This window comes from Marmota marmota, unplaced genomic scaffold (assembly GCF_001458135.2).
Source record: "Marmota marmota marmota unplaced genomic scaffold, marMar, whole genome shotgun sequence".
In the NCBI taxonomy this organism is placed as follows: domain Eukaryota; kingdom Metazoa; phylum Chordata; class Mammalia; order Rodentia; family Sciuridae; genus Marmota; species Marmota marmota.
The window spans coordinates 29557449-29580351 of NW_026000057.1; the positions used below are offsets into that span (position 1 = coordinate 29557449).

The 22903-nt window shown below is 33.0% G+C and overlaps 1 protein-coding gene across 2 annotated transcripts in view; it reads right to left on the reverse strand.

The window, feature by feature from the left end:
* The window catches only part of Eif4e (eukaryotic translation initiation factor 4E), a 39749-nt gene that overhangs the window by 3883 nt on the left and 12963 nt on the right, over positions 1 to 22903 (reverse strand). For both annotated transcript variants that reach the window (XM_015484577.2, XM_048813655.1), the window contains exons 2-6: positions 11498 to 11604; positions 4804 to 4899; positions 2320 to 2383; positions 1533 to 1646; positions 517 to 656 (exon numbers count right to left, since the gene is read on the reverse strand). In XM_015484577.2, the coding sequence (XP_015340063.1) occupies positions 517 to 656; positions 1533 to 1646; positions 2320 to 2383; positions 4804 to 4899; positions 11498 to 11604 (521 nt within the window). The remainder of the gene's footprint in view (positions 1 to 516; positions 657 to 1532; positions 1647 to 2319; positions 2384 to 4803; positions 4900 to 11497; positions 11605 to 22903) is intronic.

Genomic DNA, 22903 nt, shown 5'->3' on the forward strand with positions numbered 1-22903 from the left:
AAAAAAAAAAAAAAAAAAAAAGAGAAAAAGAAAAATCTATACATGTGGATTTTAAATATGGACAAAACTTAAAATGTTTATTTTCAAGTAAAATTCTATGTAGTGTACATATATGTGGAAATTTCACTATCATGTGCCAATACTCACTGAATTATGATGGTTTATACATTTGTAGTTTTCAAAGTAGCACTTTTATTCCAAATAGCACTTTCCAAATTTGAGAAAAATACATTTTCATTACTTAGTAAGTGAATAAAGTACTGCAAGCTAAAGTAGAGTGCTCTAAGGATTACATACTAGATAAGAAAAAGCAACTTTACAGGATTAGAAAAAAATATTATTATATAAGTAAGACAATGAGCACCAACAGGAGTTCAAAATTATAAAAATTGTCATTAAAACAATACAAGGAAAATAATGGTTTACAAACCCAAGTATTTCTAAACCACAAGTAAAAACTCCAGGTTTCAGTTACCTTAATATTGTCAAAGAAGTAGGCAAAGAGCAAAACCTTACCCTATATGTGTAACAGCCTCTCTGTTTTCACATTCAGTAGTCCATATTGCTATCTTATCACCTTTAGCTCTAACATTAACAACAGCTCCACATACATCATCACTGTAGTCATCAAAAGATTCTCCAATAAGGCACAGCAGCTTCAAAAACAACAACAAATCCCAAATTACATCCAATAGATTATAAACCACTTAATTTTTTTTTGGGGGGGGGGGGATGGTAAAACATAAAACTTATCATTTTAACCATTTTTAAACACGTAGTTCAGGGGCATTAAAAACATTTAACTTTGGGCAACCATTATTACCATTCATCTCAAGAACTTTCTTCATTTTGCAAAACTGAAATGTCCTCACTTTTTAATGAGGAATTCTAAACTGTTATTTACTGATGACCTTTTCCAAAAGCAAAATTAACTCTATTCTTTAAAAAAACAACAACAACAACAAAAAAAACACTCATTCAAATATTTAAGTGCTAACTACAGGGGCTGGGGTTGTGGCTCAGCAGTAGAGCACTCGCCTAGCGCTGGGTTCGATCCTCTGCACCACATAAAAAATAAATAAAATAAAGGTTTTGTGCCCAACTATAACTAAAAAACTATTTTTTTTTTTTTAAAAAAGGGTTACTGAAACATTTTTAGATTGAATGGTATTAAGTAATAATCTGTTTACTTCTTTCTAAAAGAAAATGTAGCACACATACAGCAATGCTATAAATGGGTTGCAAACCCATTAAAAATCTTATAAATTCCAAAGTTAATGAAATGACCAGGGTAATCTTATTATGGAAGGTGGGATTTTAATTCCAATCACTTTAATTAGACTTAGTATGGCAGAATATTTCATCATACTAGCACATAAGGTATACAGGATTCATATGATAAAACAATTATTAACTTCAAGATTTTCTAATGTGGGCATCTTTATTTCCTCTTAAACTAAGTAAACCAAAACAAAATGTAATGTAATATAAGAGTCAGTATTCTAAAACTGCCTTATAATTTTAAAACTTACTGTCTCTAGCCAAAAACGATCGAGGTCACTTCGTCTCTGCTGTTTGTTCAATGTAATGAGCCATCTTCCGCCCCGTTTGTTTTTCTCATCTTCCCACATAGGCTCAATACCATCCTACAGGGGAAGAAAACAGCATTATTAAACAATATTGTGACCTGGACTTTGAGGGAGATAACCACTACAATCAGCAAGAAAAATACTGTCAAGTTCTTAAACTTTATTATGAACTGCCATGGGTCGAGTTTTTATTTTAAAAAACAAAACAAAAAGGACTTTAAAAATATCAGGGGCGTGACTCTGTCGCCTATTAGTTATCAAACCTTGTGCAGACACCTTTTATCAGTTAACTACGTATTCTTCAACACCTAGAAAACACATGCAAAACTTATACAATTTCAGAGTTAATTAATGCTGCATCCTCCAACCATCTGACAAAGTCCAGTCATAAATATTTCAAGAAACCCTGCAACCCCTGATTAAGAAAGCCTGACAAGCTCAGTCTACTTAAATACAAAAAGGAGGAACTGGACTGGAGGGAAGAAAATAAAAATCAGAGCTTTCATCAAAAACAATCTCAGTATGCCCTTAGAGTAATGTTCTTGTTTTCTAATTTTTATACCATAAATAGAGCAAAATATGCTGATGTTAAAAGCCTAGTAACACCAATTTAATTATTAGCCTGTGCATCATAGTAGAAACTATTCCTAATTTTTTGGAAAGATTTCTTAATGAACACCTGAATGGTCTAGTCCTATATTAAATACATGAAATCACTGATTAGGCATACCTTAAAAAGTGAGTAGTCACAGCCAGGCATTAAATTACTAGACAACTGGATATGGTTGTATAGACTAGGCAAAAGAAAAGAACAATTAAAAATATAATATGTAATGAAAGGTTACGTGCTTGCATTATACACACTTAGAAACACGAAAAGTTAACACAAAAAAGTTCACATGTATTTGTTTTTCTATGAAGTCGATTTCTGAAATGGACAGACAAAACAGATCTTAATGATATGTTCAAGAAACAATTTATAATACAAACTATTTTTAATACTTTTAACAAAAACATTTTGGTACACTGGTTAACTCATACAAATAATTACAAACAAATGTATATATAAAAAACTGAAAATAAAGGCATAAGGTTGCTTAAGTAAATGATAGAACATGAGGGTAATAAACAGTTTTGTTTGTTCTCATACACTAAAAAAACAAATCATCACTAGACATCTCAGAAATTCAGGAGTCTGAGACAGGAGGCTGGCTCAAGGCCAGCCTGAAGAACTCAGTGAGACCCCTCCCTCAAAAAATAAAACAGGCTAGGGGTATAATTTGGTGATAGAGTATCCCTGGATACTGGGGGGAAGGGGAGAGATCAAGAGAAAACATGAACCTGATCCTCAGGATTACATGACTTAAATAATCAACATCATTATCCTTAAAGTTTATCCAAAAGTAGAATGATTCCCCAAAACTATAAATTTTACTGGCTAGTTAGCAGAATGATTACTTGGAAAACTTTTTAAAAAATATAATAGTTCTAAGCTCTACCATCTGGAATTATAATCATTTACATATAGCATGGAATTGATATTTCTAAACCATTTCCAAATACAAAACTAGCAGAATAATATTTGCAATTACTTAAACATTCATTTTCCTGATAGTAGATGGCTATATCATGTGATTCCTGTATTCTCTTACCGCAAAATTGTTTTTAAAAATTGGCAAAAGGGGACCGGGATTGTGGCTCAGTGGTAGAGCGCTTGCCTAGCATGCATCAAGCACTGGGTTCAATGCTGATACCACATAAAAAATAAAAAACAATAATAAATAAAATAAAGGATTGTGTCCATCTACATCTAAAAAAATTTTTTTTTAAAAAAATTGGCAAGAGAATGCTTTGCCTATGTCAAACATTAGATGGCAGAAATTAATAAACCTCAGTCATATGCTACAGACTGTTATGCTTAGGTTCTCTTAGAACTATTTAAACCTAATATGGAAATATCTCAAAGAAGAGTTTTAAGAAAGAACTTGGCATCTTCTGATCAGATTGCATAGGGTAAGACACCTATTATAATCCCAGTTTGGGTAAAAGAGCATGTTCCATAAGATTTGTGGGATCACTACCTAATGGTAACTTCCCAAACAATGTTATCAATGACAGCTTCAACTAGGCAACAAAAGAAACCTGATAATAACGATAACTCATCATTAACACTACTAATTTCGCACAATAAGTGCTTAGTATGAGAGCACATTTCTTCAATGGAATTTAAGGTGAAAAGCCTAACTAATGCTACATTTGACACTTCTTTTCTTATTCAGGTGCTCTAAGGTCTCTTTAGTTTATGAGAATTTATAATAGTGCTATTATAACATTGTGCTATTATATTGAACAAAATATTGAGAAAATACAGATTGGATCAAAACAAAAATACTCAAAGGTTGTTTTTAAGAAATTTATTAGAAAAAAGAAATTAAGACGTAATTTAGTCATTAAAGAAAGCTGAAGGATTCCTTCAAATTTCTAAATTATGGTAAACAAATCCACTATGAAATGACATTGCCTACACGTACTAAAACGTGTCAAGGCCTTGTGCTTGCATGACATGCACAAGGCCCTGACAATCCCTAGCCCCAAACAAAACAGAACAAAAAATTTGTTTAATATTAGAGAATCAGAATCAAAATTTTAAATTGTACTTTGGAGTTATGCACAAGTTTGATTCCAAATCAAATTTCTGCTTAACTAGAAACAAAATCTGAAAAACATTTCAATTTTTCTTAGTCTATCATAAATTATAATGAACTATCATCACAGATACTATCCTTTTCTTGACATTCCCTTGAATTCTTATCATTTCAGCCTGAGACTTCATAAGAAATTCCAGACATTATACTGAAAATAATTATAGAAATGGACACCAAACAGTGCTCTAGAGTTACAAGGGAGATTTATTTAGGCAACCACTAAAGGATACAAGTTTCAACTATTTGCCAAAAGTTTTAGGGCAATAAAGAATTTTGAAGGAAAGGATATTTCAGATCAAGGAATACAGAATATTCAGGCCTAGGATAACGGATAGAACCTTTCTAAAACTGATCAGGCATAATCACAAATTCAAACATTCATGAGGAGAAGACAAAGTTCTTCAGATGAACGTTTGTTAACTTCACTCATCCCTCATCCTTCATGTTGTGGATTCAACTTAAAAGAGAAAAAAAAAATTACACATATCCTAAAATAAATGTTTACTTACGCCCAAAAGTCTTCAACAGTATCAAACTTAGAGATCAGTCGAAGGTTTGCTTGCCAAGTTTTACTTTTATCATTTTTAAAAAACCAGAGTGCCCATCTAAAAATAAAAAGTCAGTGTCAAAAAACAGTCATCGTACACCCAAGTTGACATCAGGATTGTTCACAATAGTCAAAAGGTGAAAGCAACCTAAATGGCATCAACAGGTGAATGGATGAACAAAATGTTGTGCTGACATACAATTACCATTAATGATATGAAAAGGCAAATACTGTACGATTCCTCTTTAATGAAGTGCCTAGATTAGTCAAAATCTCGAGAGACAGAGAATGGTGATTGTGATTGCCAGGGGCTACAGAAGTAGTAATAGAAAATTGTTGATTAACGGGTCAGGGGTCAGCTATTATTTGTAAGATGATGATACTTCTGGAGATTAGTTGTACAACAAGAATGTAAATGTATTTACCATTACTAAACTGTACCATATTAAGGGTAAATTTTATGTGTATTTTACCAAAAATATTTTTAAAAATTTAATTGTAGTTGATATCCATTGGCAAATAATGAATACTTTTCTCAATTTATTTTATTTTAAAAATATGCATTTCAGCTGGGGATATAGCTCAGTGGTAGAGGATTGGCCTAGCATGTATGAAACCCAGGGTTCAATTCTGAACACCAGAGGGGGGAAAAAGGGCTTTTTTTTTTTTTTTTTTTTTTAAGTGTACTGTTTCAATAGATTCCCTGTAACATCTAGAGACCCTGAGGTTAATCTCTCAGGGAGATTTCATATAAATATGGGAGAGAAAATCACAGTGTGCAAAGAACTATATGTTAAGAGATAAATAAGCACAAGGAAAAAATAGACTAGACACACACTTAGCCATAAAGGAAGGTAAGAAACAAGGAGGCTGAATTTTGAGAGGAACAAATAGCTATCAGACAAAGAGGAAGAAATGGGAGTGTTAGGAACAGGAAAAACTATTAAATTTGATTCTATATTTATTGAAACATACAACTGGGAACACAAATGGATTAAGTAATACTGCAAAGATATGTTCTGAAACAATGTTAACCAGTTTCTATATAATTGAATATACTTCCATTTAAAGTTTTATTCCTAAATAATTATAATAGTTCACACACACCTAATATTACAGATACTAATTTCTCCTATAGTGATAATAAACACAGTAACATTACAATAAAATGTATCATCCCAAGATGATTCACCTTTAGAAAAACTGAATTTCAATGTTCTCTGAGATGTAATACAGTAAGCCCTTGGTATCCAGGGTTCAGCATCCTCAGATGGAAAATACTCAGCTTAAAAAAAAAATACTCAGCCCATATTGAACATATAAAAAATCATTCCCTAAGTACAACACAACAACTATTAACATAATAGGTATTATAAATATAGGAGGCTGTGCAAAGGTCAAATGCAAACACTACACCATTTTATATTAACTTGAACATCCTTTGGGGTCCCACAACCAGAGGGAGGACTGTAACAAAGGTAAGTAAAAGAGAAATTCCATGTTTTCATCAATATAAATTATATCTGAAGGGCTTTCCAAATTGTATATTTTATAGTTCCATGATTGATGCCTAGTACCCCAGTTAGACACAAAAATGAGATACATATGAACATGTGCTTGAATAATTTGTAAGTATTTGCCAATCATTATAAAGGGGAAAAAAAGGCAGAACTATCACAAAATTCGCAAGATAAAGTACTATATTCTAAATTTAAAACAATAATATGGTCTCTTTTAAAAAGAAAACTGTGCTTAGCCTTTAAACATAAAGGTTTATAAAATAACTGGGAGCTGGGTCCCGTGGAACATGCCTATTATCCCAGTGGCTTGGGAGGCAGGAGGATGGAAAGTTCAAAGCCAGTCTCAGCAAAAGCGAGGCACTAAGCAACTCAGTGAGACCCTGTCTCTAAATAAAACAGAAAACAGGGCTGAGGATGTGGCTCAGTGGTCAAGTGCTCCTGATTTCAATCCCCGGTACCCATACCCCCCAAAAAGGAAAGAAAATAACTGGGTTACTAGACAAAAATGTTTGTACAAGAATGTTTTTAATTTAATTTTAAGACTCTTAAAGTGTGGTTTGCAGACCCCAGGGGACCCTTTTTCATATATAACTCTAAGACACTATTTATCATTCACTATTGACATGTGCACTAATGGTACAAAAAGGATAAATCTGCTGATGCCTTAGCAAGAGACAGAGACTCCAAACTATACTAATAGTCCCTGTATCCTTTATCAACTCTGCCAGGTTCATTTAAAAATGTCCTTGACAAAACAATAAAAATTATGTTCTTGTTGAATTTTTATTTGTTTTCATATTATGCATGTAAAGCACTTCTACTAAGGCACACAAAATATAAAATTATGTTCTTGTTGAATTTTTATTTGTTTTCATATTATGCATGTAAAGCACTTCTATTAAGGCATACAAAATATGATGCTTAGACAACTATTTGATTTGTGAGGGGAACTAGCCACTAATATCCTATTTATTTGAACAAAATAACTGATAAGCCATGGTTATTGCTTAGGAAATGAATAGAGTCTGTGACTTAAAATTTGAGCTTTCAGGACAAAAATTTTAATTTTGGAAAGCTTTCATTTGACACTATAAGCTGACACTTCATAAAAATTAAAGACTTTTTTGATGAGCTCAGAGGTATAGTAATGAATTATTATTTCAAATTTCTACACAATGAAATGTGTTGACATTCACAGGAACTACATTACTTGCTGAATCAATTATTTCCTAAATGATTAATGTATGATCACACATAGGTAAAATACCCACACCAAATGCAAGGAAGACCATGGATTTTTAACATAACATTGTAGGAAAAGTTCTTGAATATGGTTTCAGATTCTACAATGCAAGTAATCTATAATAAATCTAGTATTGGGGGAAATATCCATAATTATCTTAGAAGGCTACTTAAAATTCTTCTCCCTTTTCTAGCAAGGTACTGGTGTGAGGCCACATTTTCTTCTTATACTTACATTGAAACAACTAATCTTCACAGATCAAATGCAAAAGCAGCTATGAAAATCCAGCTGACTTCTAGTAAGTTATGTTTTTCATTAAATAGATTGCAAAATGATACTTTTCCTTTGTGTTTTTATTACAAAATTATTTTCACTAAAAATAGATTACGTGGGGTACTGGAGTTGTGCCTCAGTGGTAGAGCACTCGCCTAGCACATGCGAGACCCTGGGTTCGATCCTCAGCACCACATAAAAATAAATAAATAAAATAAAGGTATTGTGTCCAACTACAATTAAAAAATAAATTTAAAAAATAGACTTATAGGGGGGCTGGGGATGTGGCTCAAGCGGTATCACGCCTGGCATGCGTGCGGCCCAGGTTCGATCCTCAGCACCACATACAAACAAAGATGTTGTGTCCACCGAAAACTAAAAAATAAATATTAAAATTCTCTCTCTCTCTAAAAAAAAAAAAAAAATAGACTTATAGGGGGTCGGGATGTGACTCAAGTGGTAGCGTGCTCGCCTGGCATGTGTGAGGCACTGGGTTCGAGTCTCAGCACCACATGAAAATAAAATAAAGATATTGTGTCCATCTAAAACTAAAAAAAAAAAAAAGACTTATGTGGACTGGGGTTGTAGTTCAATTGGTAGAGCATTTGCCTTGCATGTGTGAGGCACTGGGTTCAATCCTCAGCACCACATAAGAACAAATAAAATAAAGATATTGTGTCTCTCTACAGCTAAAAAAAATGTTTTAGGTTAATGTAATGAATTAAATGAACACATTTCAGCATTTATTATAAAAATAATTAAATAGTTGGGGCTGGAATTGTGGCTCAGTGATACAGCACTCGCCTAGCACGGGCGGGACCTGGGTTTGATTCTCAGCACCACATAAAAATAAAGGCATCGTGTTGCGTCCATCTACCAAAAAAAAAAAGATATTCTCTCTCAAAAAAAAAAAACAATTAAAAATAATAATTAAATAGCAACATAAAAATTTACACAATCAAAGCTCTGTGGCGTCCTCAAGAATGTTTAAGAGTATAAAGAAGTTATGACACCAAATCTTTGAGAAATTATTTATATAAAATATAATAACACCACACAATAGCCTCTCCTGCTTTAGGAAGGTTAATAACCCTAATATACAATGCCTGGAAAATAATTCTCAAATTGTTAAGAGTCTAAAAGCCAAGAAAAGAATTTAGCAAGGGTAGTCTTTCTCCTAAGAAATCTGAAATTTTACCATATAGACACACTCAAAAAAGTAAACAAACCCATAAGGATGTAAAGTGCAGCACTATTTGTAAATAGGAAAAAACTATATGCTCATTAATGCAGATCAGAAAGTACATGTGTATGTATATGCATATGGCAGAAATTTAAAACAAGGCATATAGCTATATTGAATATTGTATGCATGTACGAGTATCCAACAACAAATCCCATCAGTATGTATAACTATAATGCACCAATAAAATAATGTGGGGGGATAAATAAAACAATAAGGCAAAATCTGCACATACAAACAAAAAAACAGTACAAGTCATTTGTATAAAAATATACATGTGCATATTTAAATTAAATTCTGGAACAGTACAAATCAAATCTAATATTGACAACTTTGAGAAAAAAGTAAAAGAGATTCAGAAAGCCAAAAATTTTTACTTTATATACTTGTTCCCTGTTCATTTAATCATTCTTATTATTATGGGTTCTTTAGAAAGACAATATAAAACTTACAAGATATTTATAAGAAGTAAATAAAGAGAAAAACTACCAAAATTTAAACCAAAGGCATCATTTTTCTTAAAAATGATATCTGCTCTTTTACACAAAAAGTAGATTGTATAGAGAAACTAAAATCCCCAGAGACTTCGTTTTTAGGATTTCATACATTTGTTTACTAGTAACACTTCAGGAATCTCAGAATTATTTCAAGCTGTAAGGAATATGTACCTTTATTACTTCTTTTCACAATAACAACACTAAGAATTGTGCTAACAACTTGAATGAATATACAGAGATACCACTGAAGATAGTAAGAAAAAAAAATTCTGGAGCTACTGTCACACTGAATTAAATGAAACTGCGATTCAACTTATTACTTGGGTAGAATGCCTCCCTAAGAAAGGATTTTACCCTTCCAGAATTATTTGACTTTTGAAGTTTCACTACCTGATAATCCCCATTTTCTAGTAAAACTGATGTGTTCCTCACCGAAGGAGACACTGAACCACAGGTGTCCTGTGAGAACACTTCATAAAGTATGTTTGGATTATTGCTTTAAAAAGTCTCCCATGATAATGAAAGACTAAAAAACATATAAAGACTACAAAGAGGTGCTGGGGCTGGGGCTCAGTGGTAGAGCACTTGCCTAGCACATATGAAGCACTGGGTTAAATTCTCAGCACCACATTAAAAAAATAATTAAATAAAGTCATTGTGTATCCATCTACAACTAAAAGAAAATATTTTAAAAAGACTGTAGGGGCGGGCATTGTGGATCAGTGGTAGAGCGCTCGCCTAGCACGCGCGGGACCCAGGTTCGATCCTCAGCACCACATAAAAATAAAGGCATTGTGTTGTGTCCATTTACACCTAAAAAAATAAATATTTAAAAAATAAAAATAAAAAAGACTGTAAAGGGAAAATATTCTCTTAGCTAAAGGAAACTTAATTATAATAGGCCTCTTTCAAGTAATCATAATAAGATCTGCCCCCCAAAAAATAAGAAAAAATAAAAACAACAGGAATTGAAATAAAACTTTAAGATCCTCAATTAATCCCACCTGACTTTTCCTCTAGGTTCTTAAACTATTTCTGAGTTGCCACCATCAGCGAAATCAAGTTAATTTTCATTACACAACCCAGAAAAACAGAAACAGTATTAGTGAGAAGGAGTGGGTAGTTGTGGAAAACTACACATAATGAACTTTGACTTCCTACTATACTGTTAACTATGAAAACATCCTCATCTCCCCTTCTCCTTTCCTAACGTGTCTCTTAAATACACCCAACCTCTAGTTAGTCTACACCTTGTACCTCTCCTTTTTCATTCCAACTTTGAGTTACCTGTGCTTGCTTTACATATTTGTATATGCCCTATTCACTCTTCAAACTGCCCCAATTTGTATCATCTACACTGTAAAAAAAAACTTTCCCCCTTTAAAAAAAAGACTTTTATTTATTCATTTTTTTAATAATAGCTATGTGAACCTTTTTCTAATAATAGCTTTGTGAGCCTTTCTTTATTTGACCTTTTAGGTACATATGCTATCCTAAAAACAAACTATTTTGTTTCCATGATCCTCCACTCCCACAATCTTTATGTCTACAACCTTCACAGGCATTGTCCCTCAACACAAACCCTCTATTTGTTGATATCTCAGACATTTGTCTTGAGTCAAGTTCACTTCTCCTTAAGAGAATTAATTACTATTATACCTTCAGTTACAACCAATACAGATAAATTTCAAACTCTAATCTAGTTCTGAGCTCAAGATTCACACACAAAACTGCCTGATGTTCATGAGTCATCCAAATGAAAATGGAAGCCTTAACCTGAGCATACAAAAACTAGTCTCATCTAATTTTCCCCTTCAAACCTAACCTCTTCACCATTTTCCTTACTAAGTCACTAAACCTAGGTGTGTGAGAAAGCTTACCTGTTCTGTAGAGGATGTTTTATATAGTGTTCTGGGTTAGCAACCTCCTGATTAGATTCTGTTTTCTCCTCTTCTGTAGGCGGGGGATTAGGAGTAGGGGTGGTTTCCTAATGGAAACAATATAAAACATTATTCTAATTAAACTTGAGCCAATGATGTCAATAGTCTTTTTTAAGGAGAAGGAATCAGAGCAAATAATTTCATAGAACAGATCAAAAACCAACCTCTAATAACCAGATTCTTCTTCCTTCCAGTATCTCTTCATTAAGAGAAAGTTTCTCAAATTTTAAACTATAATTTTTATAAAATATGCAGTATCCACCTACTTGCCCATTTTTTAAATATCAAGATTAAGCAACAAAATTAGGAGAATCAACTATTTTCTTAACATGTCATATTATTGTATATGTTATTATTGGGGGTAGACGGAGGACTAAAACTAGTTTTGGAGAGTATAACAACTATATTGCAATGGCAAAAAAAAAAAAAAAGGCTTTGTAAAGTGATCCAGCCAATGATACAGAGGTCCTTGCCTTTACGTCATACTGTTTACTACTCTATAACTTCAAAGTTTAGCAACTTGACATTTTCAATAATCAATATGCAAAAAAAGAAAGTGGCTTCTTTTAGGTTAGGCATAATGAATACTGTCACCTAAAAATATCAGAAAGAAAAGGAACCTGAGGACAACTTAAGATAGGTATTCACCACATTCCTCCTATTATTATTGATGCTAGTGTAAACTGATCGAGAAAACATAAAGGAAAGACACCAGAAGCTGAAACAAAAGTTGCAGAGAACAGAGATAGGGCTACAACAGTGTTTGGGTATCAGATTTTGGGTTGTTTTGGTGATTCTGGACATCAAACCCAGGGCCTTGTGTATGCTAGGCAAGCTGCTCTGAGTTTTTACTGCTAGGGTAGATATCAGATTTACACTGAACTAACAAAACAATAGTCAGAGCAGATATGCTCTAAAAGATCTCAAACCAGATAGGTGCTTAATACTTGTTTTAAAGAATGCATTTTTTTCTTATCAACTTAGGATATGTACAGCAACTTCATTCTACTACCCTATAAAGTCACTCAGATCATGGGCTATGTCTTGATTTTGCTCATAATTATATTGTTAATGACCACAGTGCTCAAACTCAACAGGAACTATGAGCTCTTAAAATTGAATAAATTCAAGCCAGGCTCAGTGACTCACACCTGTAATCCCAGTGGCTCAGAAGGCTAAGGCAAGAGAATCACAATTTCAAAGACAGCCTCAGCAAAAGCAACTAAGTGAGACCCTGTCTCTAAAAACAAACAAACAAACAAACAAAAACAAAATAGGGCTGGAGATGTGGCTCAGTGGTCAAGCGCCCATGTTCAATCCCTGGTTACCCACCCCCACCAAAAAAAGAAAAAAAACAGAATTCAAATGTTTACATAAAAAGATTCAAAATTTACATGCCATCAGGAGTACAGTTTAAGCTTTATTAATAAGTATCTAGCAATCAGGCAGACATTACTAGACACACAAAGAATTTTTAAAAGACAACTGAAGATCATCCCTAAAAGACATCCAAAGATGATTCAAAAACGTCCACAGACACTTAGTAACAACGATTAATATGGTAAAACAGAAGATGGGGGATGGGGATGAAATTAAGAGTTATTTGAAAAGGGAATTGAATCTATTTTTTAAAAGAATCAAGAGTTGTGGCTCGAGTTGTGGCTCAGTGGCAGAGCACTTGCTTAGCATGTGTGAGGCACTGGGTTTGATCCTCAGCATCACATAAAAGTAAACAAAATAAAGGTATGCTGTCCATCTACAATTACAAATTTTTTTTTAAATGAAGACATCAAAACATAGTTTTGAACAGACAAGACTCTACCACATCCTCTCACCCACCCACTCACTGGGCCGCTCCCAATGGATTCCAAGTGAAATGAATATCAAAGGCAGTCTTCAGCCTATAAGCAATAGGATCCCAGATGGAATTTTGGAGATGTGAAAAAGAATAACATATCAAAAAAGGTTAAGTATTTGGGTAAATGCAGGAAGGATCACCATGTAAAAGAGCAATAATACTGTCACGTGGGTTTAAAACAATGATGATCCCACCAAAGGGTTTGTAAGGTTGGGTATGCCAGCAAAATATATCCTTCTTCCGAAAGTACAGTACAGATTGAATAAGTAGCCTTTATCCAAAATGCCTGGGACCAGGAGTGTTTCAGATTTAAATTTTTTTCAGAATGAGATGTCTTAGGGATGGGACCTCAATCTTAACTGGGAAATTTGTTTCAAATGTACCATATAAACACAATTTGAAGGTAATTTTATATAACATTTTAAATAATTTGTACAATAAATTTTTATATTGAAGTTGAAGGAGTTGGAACAGAATTTCTTCTCTTGGTGACATTAAAGAGTTGTGCACCTGTGTTTTAATGGCAACCTGTCACATAAGGGCAGGTTTTTCCTCTTGGGCTCAAAAATTGTCAGATTTTGGAGGCTCAACCCATAGTTGTATCCTCATTATAAGCCACATTTTCACAACTTTTATTTAAACCTTTTACCTCAGCAGCATTAAAAAATGAAGCAAATGAGGAATTACAAGTTTCACAGGGTCCAAAATATCACCTTCTAACTCATTTAATGCTTTCCTTCCATTATTCTTCTTTTCACTATTAGAATAATGGAAGACTACGATGATAATCAAATCTATGAATATATAGAAAGAAAAACTGAGTAATCAGGAGAAAATATGCTCATTACCTAGAATTTAGAAAGTGCTCTTTTAATCTTAAAAGTCCTGCTTTAAATAAGTGACATAGTTTTTTTATTCCATTTGATGCAGCTTTGAAGAACATAAAAATTTGTATCTTTCCTAAGTTAACTATAGTAAAATTAGCTACCCACTTTTAAGTACGTGTGGAAATATGAAACAATATACTAATTTAAAATCTTCTGATCATCACTTTTAATAGCAATTATCTTAATATGTAATATTAAAATAACTGTCTTGGGGCTGGGGTTGTGGCTCAGTGGTAGAGCGCTCGCCTAGCATGCGTGAAACACTGGGTTCAATCCTTAGCATCACATTAAAAGATATAAATAAAAAATAAAGATATTGTCTCCATCTACAACTAAAAATATATTTAAAAAAATAATTCTTAATTTAATAAGACAATATAGCTTAACATGCAATGTAAGATAAATGCTTTGAAAAACCATAAAATATTTTTTCTTATTATAAAAACTTTTAATTTTGAATCAAATAACCAAGCTGTTTTTCCTTTCTTAAAATATTTAATTTAGAGGAGCTGGGATTGTGGCTCAGCGGTAGAGTGCTCGCCTAGCATGGGCAGGACCTGGGTTCGATCCTCAGCACCACATAAAAATAAAGGCATTATGTTGTGTCCATCTACACCTAAAAAATAAATTTAAATAAATAAATAAAATGTTTTTAAAAAATATTTAACTTAGATAAAAATAAAACAAAATATCCATATTAGATATTTAAAACTTTCAGTCTGATTCTATGGGGATGGTTCAAATTCTATGAGGAAGTCTTATACTGTTTCAATTTTTGTCATTAGAAATTAATAAATGATATCCAAAACAATGTCACGCTGTATTAAATTCTTTATTCAAAAAATGGTTTACAATTATGGATATATGCCTAATCAGAACAAAGATATGTATTTTGTTTTTAAAAGAATCAGAACAAAAAATGCTTTTAGGTCATTCCTCAGTTAAACATAAATATTAATCAAATGTAACAAATCCTCCAATTTGTTCATTATTTATTTTAATTTGTTAAACACATTTAATATAAACTGTATATAAAAATAAAATTTAGATATTTTGAAGTTAGACCTCCTATTAAGATTCTCTGATTAATTCAAATGAGGCATGGGATTTTGGATAAATGGTAAACTAAGCAGCCAGGCTATGGGACAAGTGTGCCACACCAAGGAAATTCTCTCTGAAACTTTGTAAGTTTTCATGGAATGAATTTTTAAAACTGCTCCAATCACTTAAAAAAAAAAAAAAATCTGCTCCCCGCCATCCCCAGAATTGGGGAATGAACACAGGGGATCCACCACTGAGTTATGTCTCCACCCTATTTCATTTGAGATCATCTTGCTAAATTTCCCTTCAATTTAGCAATCCTCCTACCTGGGATTACAGGCATGTACCAGTTCAATCATATATTTTTTAAATATTGAAGACAGGAAGTACAGATGATCATGTGGGTATGTATGGAAACTAAGAAACACTTCAAAGAACAATTCTCTAAGAGATACAAACTTGTTTTCAAGGTTGTTTCCTATATAGCACAATTTAAAAACAAAAACAAAACTCTCTAATGAAAAGTCTCACCACATCCCTCTCCCTATTATTTAAGGCTGGTGGTATACCAATTAGAAAATTTCATGAGAAATTTTGTCTTAACATTCATATTTTCAAATCACCTGGACAAAAAGTAAAGGTTAATTTAATAATTGACTACTTTCAAAGTAATCAAACACATTTTTAACTTGAAAGACAACCTCCCCTTGAAAAGCCATTGTATAATGGGTAGAATAGGGAGCAAGTGGTGCTGTTTATCTAGAAGATGGTAACCAGTATACCTGAAAGATAGGGTTCGTGAAACCAAAGATATAGCTAGAATGGTAAGTTGGAGTGAGATTTTGATAGGCCTCAAAGGTCAGGCAGTGGAAGTCATTAACTGGAAGGTAAAAGAGATTAAATATAGATGGCAAGTAAGGAAATAGAAAAAGACAACCAGTTTATATACAAAGTATTAAAACTGATTTTAGATTTGCTGCATTTGTTGAGGTTCAAATAAAAATGTTCAGTATTTAATTCAGCAACTCCAGCTCAGTAGGTGGTCTTAGCAACAGAAGTTGACAGGGGAAGAAAAAAAATCAAGCAAGAGTAGGGATAAGTCACAAAGAATCCAAGGGAGCATTTTAGTACATTCAGCAAAAATTAGTACATATTATCATATTAGCCCTATAGAATGATACCAATATAAGAAAGCTAAATATTTCCCAGATCTAGTGCTATTACTCTGCTTTCTCTCATAAATCTGACTTAATTTTAAATTCTCAATATGTTCAAATCTATTTCCTCCAACTACAAAACATGCTTTTTCATTGCTTTGAATATTCAAATTTCTCACCAACTCTTAATCTAAATATACATATAACTACCTCTTCTAGAAATAATGAGCTCTCCTCCCTCAAGATACCCGTTTACATCCTCCATTACCTTCATACAACAAATATTTATTCCTAAGAACTTTCAGATTCTCCCCCCCAACATTAGGAAACACAGCCCAATCCTTAATTCGAAGTATATAAAAGCCAATGGTTTGTTGAATAGTCCCTAGGCACTAAAATTGACCTGAAGCACTAATTCAAAGTGTGGTCCATAGTACTGGTGGCTCACCAACTGGTTATAGTTTTCAGGGAAGTTAAGGCATAAAAATGGAAGGTAAATACTTTATAACAATTTGGTAGTAATTATATATGTCTGATGAAACTTTTCAAATTCAAGAATACATTTTGTATGCATTATAACAGCTTTATAATTATTTTACAAAAAACAAAAGCAGGTCAGGTATACTGGTGCACACCTGTAATTCCAGCTACTCGGAAGACTGACGCAGGATCACAAGTTTGAGGCCAGCTTGGACACTTAATAAGACCTTGTCTCAAAAAATAAAAAGGACTGGGGATGTGGCTCAATACTTTCCTAGCATGTGCAAGGCCCTAGGTTCAATCCTTTGTACCACAAAAACAAGAAAACACAACAAAAACAAAACAGTTTTTCACCAGAGTAAGAGATACATTGGGGTCAGACCCTACCTAAGGTAGAATCCCATCTCTGCCATTTGCAGCTATAAATCATTGAGCATTTAACAAATTTTCCTATGCCTCAGTTTCCTCATCTTAAAATGGGCATTGTATGTAAACCCTGTAGGATTACTGGAGATTACAAGAATAAGTGAAAACCATTTAAATGGTCTGTGACACAGACCTCAGCACCACATAAATGTAAAATATATTGTGTCCACCTAAAATTTAAGAATAAATATTTTTAAAAAATAAATAAATAAATCATAAATTAGGTTCATTTATTTTCCCAATACCATTCCCTATGGTTCCAAACAATACTGCAACCAACAGTCTTTGCAAATGAGACTCTTAACTTCACTACTTGTTTTCCTACAGCAAATGTAATCCCAGATCTACCAATCACTTATCTATTTGGAAGCAATACTGGAAAGTGGTCAAAAGCCGGTATACACTTCTAGCTCCTATTTGTGTGTGTGTGTAGTACTGAGGATTAAAACCTGGGCCTTGCACATGCTAGGCAACCGTTCTACCACTAAGCCACATTCCAGACCTTTTTAAATTTTGAGAAAGGGCTTGAATTGTCCTTGAACTTGCAACCCTCCCAAGAAGCAGGGATTACAGGTATGTGCCACCACACCTGGCTTGATCAATTCTTTGAATTTAAAGTATAATAGAGGGAATTTTTTAAAAATAGGAATTTAAGTGAATTTGGATGGGACCTAAAAATCTGTGTAAGCATCACTTTCTTCATTTGTAAATAGCTGTAAGAGTTTTTAGTGACAACATGAGACACTGGCACTTAAGTGACCAATACTATCAGATACCATTAATAATCAGTACTATCAGATGCTATTAAACTTAAGAGTTTGGAAAGGTAAGAAAGGATGAGTAAATGAGTAAATGAATCAGATTTCCAAACTCTGCAAACATCTGGTTAATCTTTTCAATTTCACCATTAGGAAAAACTTGTGAAAGTCCAATCACCAACTTTATATCTAAGTTACATTGGATAAGGAGTGGTAATTAAACCACCTGGGACATGTTGCTAAATTAGTCCTTGACTCGGTGACTTCTGTCTCCCACCCTCAATTACACCAGATCTTCCTCATCTTCCTTCCCCTAACCCTACATAAAGAATAAGTATGAATTCAGGAAGAGAAGGAAACAGCTGATGAACTGTTTGGAAATAACTACATAACCACAACACCCAAATGATTTTAAGACCAACGAGGACCTTTCTCAATGACACAAAATAAATGTGCAAGTTCAATGCCACAGAACTAATAATGAATAACAACATGACTATAGTAAAACACCTTCAGGAGAACTTCCTTTTATTTCTACTTTGCTTTACTCTTTAGTTGAATTGGAAAGATCATGAGTGGCTGAGTAAGAAATGTAAATGCTATGATGGCCAAGAAAGCTATCCAATTACTTCAACAATTTACTAACCCAACATTTCAGTGCATTGAAGGCAATTTGTTAAGGTATAAAATAAACACCAAAAGTATAGGTAGAGAACAAAAGGATAGCACTTTATAATTTCAAAATGGTAACATCAATCCTCAAACCTCTTCCAAAATATGAGTTTTAACTTGACAGGTAACATTTACTAAGTTGCTACCATCAAACAATTTGCTATACGTATGTCAACATATTCTGTTTTCACAAAATTGTGAAATCACTATTCTCTCCACTCTTTAGATAAAACTTATTCTCTGGAAAATTAAACATGTCCAAGCTATAATCTGCATTAAAACCAGTAACTATCAGGGATTATGGCTAAGAATACCATGTGTACTAGCATTACTTATTTATTGTTTTAGTGTAATTATTACTAGAACTTCATTCACTCTTAAACAAGCCCAGGATTGGATAATAAATGGTTACCAAGGAATTCTTCTAAGTAGCATAACCCTACAGTACGTATTATGTTCTGCTCCACAGCCTCAGGTTCAACACCTTCACTCACCTTGACAAGTGCATGCCACTGCCAAAAAATTAGTAAAAAAAAAAAAAAAAAGCATGAATGATATATATACTTCACCCCCCGACACACAGAGATACAAAATCCCACTACTAGGGAAAAAAGCAAGTAAATACTAAGAACCAATTATAGTGAGTATACTTTATCAGGCAGAACAGCATACTAATGCCTACTGATCAACTATCTCACATATACAGGTAATTATGAACAAGAATCCTCTTTTACAGATATAAATAACTAATTTTAACAAGGAAAGTGTTATGTAAAAATATACAAATAGACTTTACGGTACTTTACTTTCTTCTAGTATGCAAATACTCGATTCTCAGGTATCTTTTTAGCAAACCATGCACATCCCTCAGTACTTCCCAGGTATAAATTAGCATAATTAACTAGTGTGCAAGAACAAGTAGAGCCTCAATATCTGTCTTGTAAAAGATGAAAAAAAAAATCTAGGTGAAAATGCTAAGACTTTGCCACATGTAAATCTTTTGCATCTTAAAAATATAGGTATATAAATTCATATAAAATAAAAGAAACCAACTAATCTGGCATCACTCATAGTGTGATTGTAGATTTTGCAGGTCTTGTTCCTTGTCTGTAAAGTATCAAAACCACAATGTTCATACTCCTACCCTAGGAAAAGTATTATGATGATTTGTTGGATTGAATCTAAAAATATTTCAAAAATTCACAAATGCTTAATCAATTTAAGGAATAATCTAATTACCTGCTCAAAATTAATGACTAGTATTAGACTACTAAATAAACAGACAATTAAATTTGTTGGGGTTTAACAAAGGTTTATATATCTGCATAATCAGAATATGTAACTACCTTTTATTTTTTTAAAAATCCCTATAGCCCACACTTAAACTTCAGATTTTCTAATATATAATTTTAAAACTTGGATGCATTCTTAACAACTAGAAAGATATGTGAGCATCTTGTTACATTTTAAAATAAACTAATTCCTAAGGAGCAATACTATCTATCTATTGACTAAATTACTGTGCAAATCTCAGAGCCTACAAATTCAGATGGGGGGATGTGATGACAGAAATAAAAGAAATAGATATGTGAACTAGAACAATAACAAGGATAATAATAAAATTTAAATGTCACTACTATTTAAACCAAAGATTACCAGAACATTCATATTTCAAAATAACTATAGAAAGATTGACACATGCTAAATATTATCAAAACTAAAAAATGTCTCAAAATATATCAATTTTTGGCTGGTTCGAAGGTAGTTAGTTATCTCAACTGAATAATCACTGTCAATTACAGATCTAACTCCTTGTTGTACTCTTTGCCAAGTGTGGTGGTGGACACCTGTAATTCCAGCCCCTTGGGAAGCAGATGAAGGAGACAGCAATCTCGGGGTCAGCCGCAAACAGCTTAGTGATATCCTGTCTCAAAATAAAAAAGGGCTAAGGATGTAGCTCAATAGTAAATGGCTCTGGGTTCAATCCCCAGTTCCCCCAATCAGAACAAGTGTTTATACTACAGAAAACAATACTAGTTACATTAACATGATTAATTATTAATATTGCAATTATTCTTTAAAACTTGTCAATAGGCTGGGTGTTATAGCTTATTATGTGTAAGGCCCTCAGTTCAATCCTCAGTACTGTGAGAATAAACACAAAAATACTTCACTAATAAAAATTCAAAAGGCAAACACTTTAAAGAAGATACTTTTAAAAATGACAAGTATAACTAAAATGTTAATTTAAAATTTAAATCAGTCTTTACATGTCACCATAAAACAAATGAGCAGTTGAATGCTGTAAATTTTGTGTTCACTTTTAACAATTTTTTCAATGATGGTCAATTATGTTAAAGGTTAAAAAAATGTCAACGTAAACTATAGTTTTAACAAGGAAATTATTAGTATATACCAAGAATTATCTTTCAAAAGAAAATATATTTTGAAGAAACATATTTCTTCAAATAAATTACAAACAAGTTTAGCCAGTGTTTCATGTGCCCCCAGGTTACATATACTTCTACTTATGATTAAGTTAATGAACTATCAAGTTTCAGAATACAGAAAGATATTTTTTAACCTAGTAATTAGATTTCTGAGAGATTTCTTTCAGGGAACTGACAGGGCAATGACAGTTTCATATATTTTATATTAATAAAGACTATATATATATTAGATATATATAAAACCAAATAGTAACAAATCATGATGATCATGATACAGGCACTGCACTATTTTTAAAAAATATTTTAAAACATTAGTACACCAGACACAGTGGTGCACAGTTACAATCCAGCCTACTAGGGAAGCTGAGGAAGGATCACAAGCTCCAGGTCACTCTGGGCAAATTAGGAAGACCCTGCCTCAAAATGAAAATTAAAGAAATGAACTATCAAGACATGAAGATGTGAAGGAAACTTAAATGCATATTACTAAATCAAAGGTTACATATATAGGAGTCCAACTACAACTACACTCTAGAAAGGCAAAAAGGCATGGGGAGTAGAGACAGGCAGAGCAGAAAGGATTTTGGAATAGTGTGACTATTCTGTATATTACAATAATGGTGGATATTAGTTACTACACATTTCACAAAACCCACAAAAGGTACAACACCAAGAATGAAATCTAATCATGAGTTAATGAAGGACCCATCAGTTGCAACAAATGTACTTCTCTGGTGCCGGATGTTGACAGTGGGAAAGCTGTGCATGTGTGGGGGAAAAGAGCATATTTAGAACTCTTTGTACTACCTACTCAATTTTGTTTTGAAACTAAAACTGCTCCTTAAAAAGTACTTAAAAGAGGAAAAAAGAAAGTAAAAAGGCATAAATAGGTATATGGTGAATCAACATTTACATACAAGTTAACCAAAATATTACTAGAGAACACCTACTTATTGGGATTACAGGTTTTCTTCAGTGATCTGATGCTCCAAAGTTGTTTTACCAATATTATATTGAAGTCCAAATATATACCTGAATCTACTTCTAGTTGTTCTAGTACTCTGCCAATCCCCTTGCACCAATATCACATTTTTTAATTTTTATTTTTTTAGCTGTAGATGGACACAATATATTTCTTTTTATTTATTTATTTTATATGGTGCTGAGGATCGAACCCAGTGCCTCACACAATTGAGGCAAGTGCTCTATCACTGAGCTACAACCCCAGCCTCCAATATCACATTTTTAAGTTGCCTTTGTTTAATAATTTTTTTCCCTTGTGGCAGGGCAAGTTTCCCATTCCCCCTTTCTCTTCCTTTTAAAAATTTATTGGGCTGGAGATGCAGCTCTGTGGTATACTGCTTGCCTAGCATGTGTGAGGCCCCAAATTCAATATCCAGCACCACCAAAAAAAAGAGAGAGAGAGAGAGAGAGAGAGGGAGAAAGAAATTTACTAATGATTTTCATTTGTTAATATAACCTCCAAACAAACTTCACACAATCATTTTATAAAGCATGTGTTGGCAAACTTTCTATAAAAGGCCAATGAACATTTTAGGACAGTAATCTATCACTTTAAAAAAATTTTTTCAAAACTTTTTAAAACTTAAAAGACTA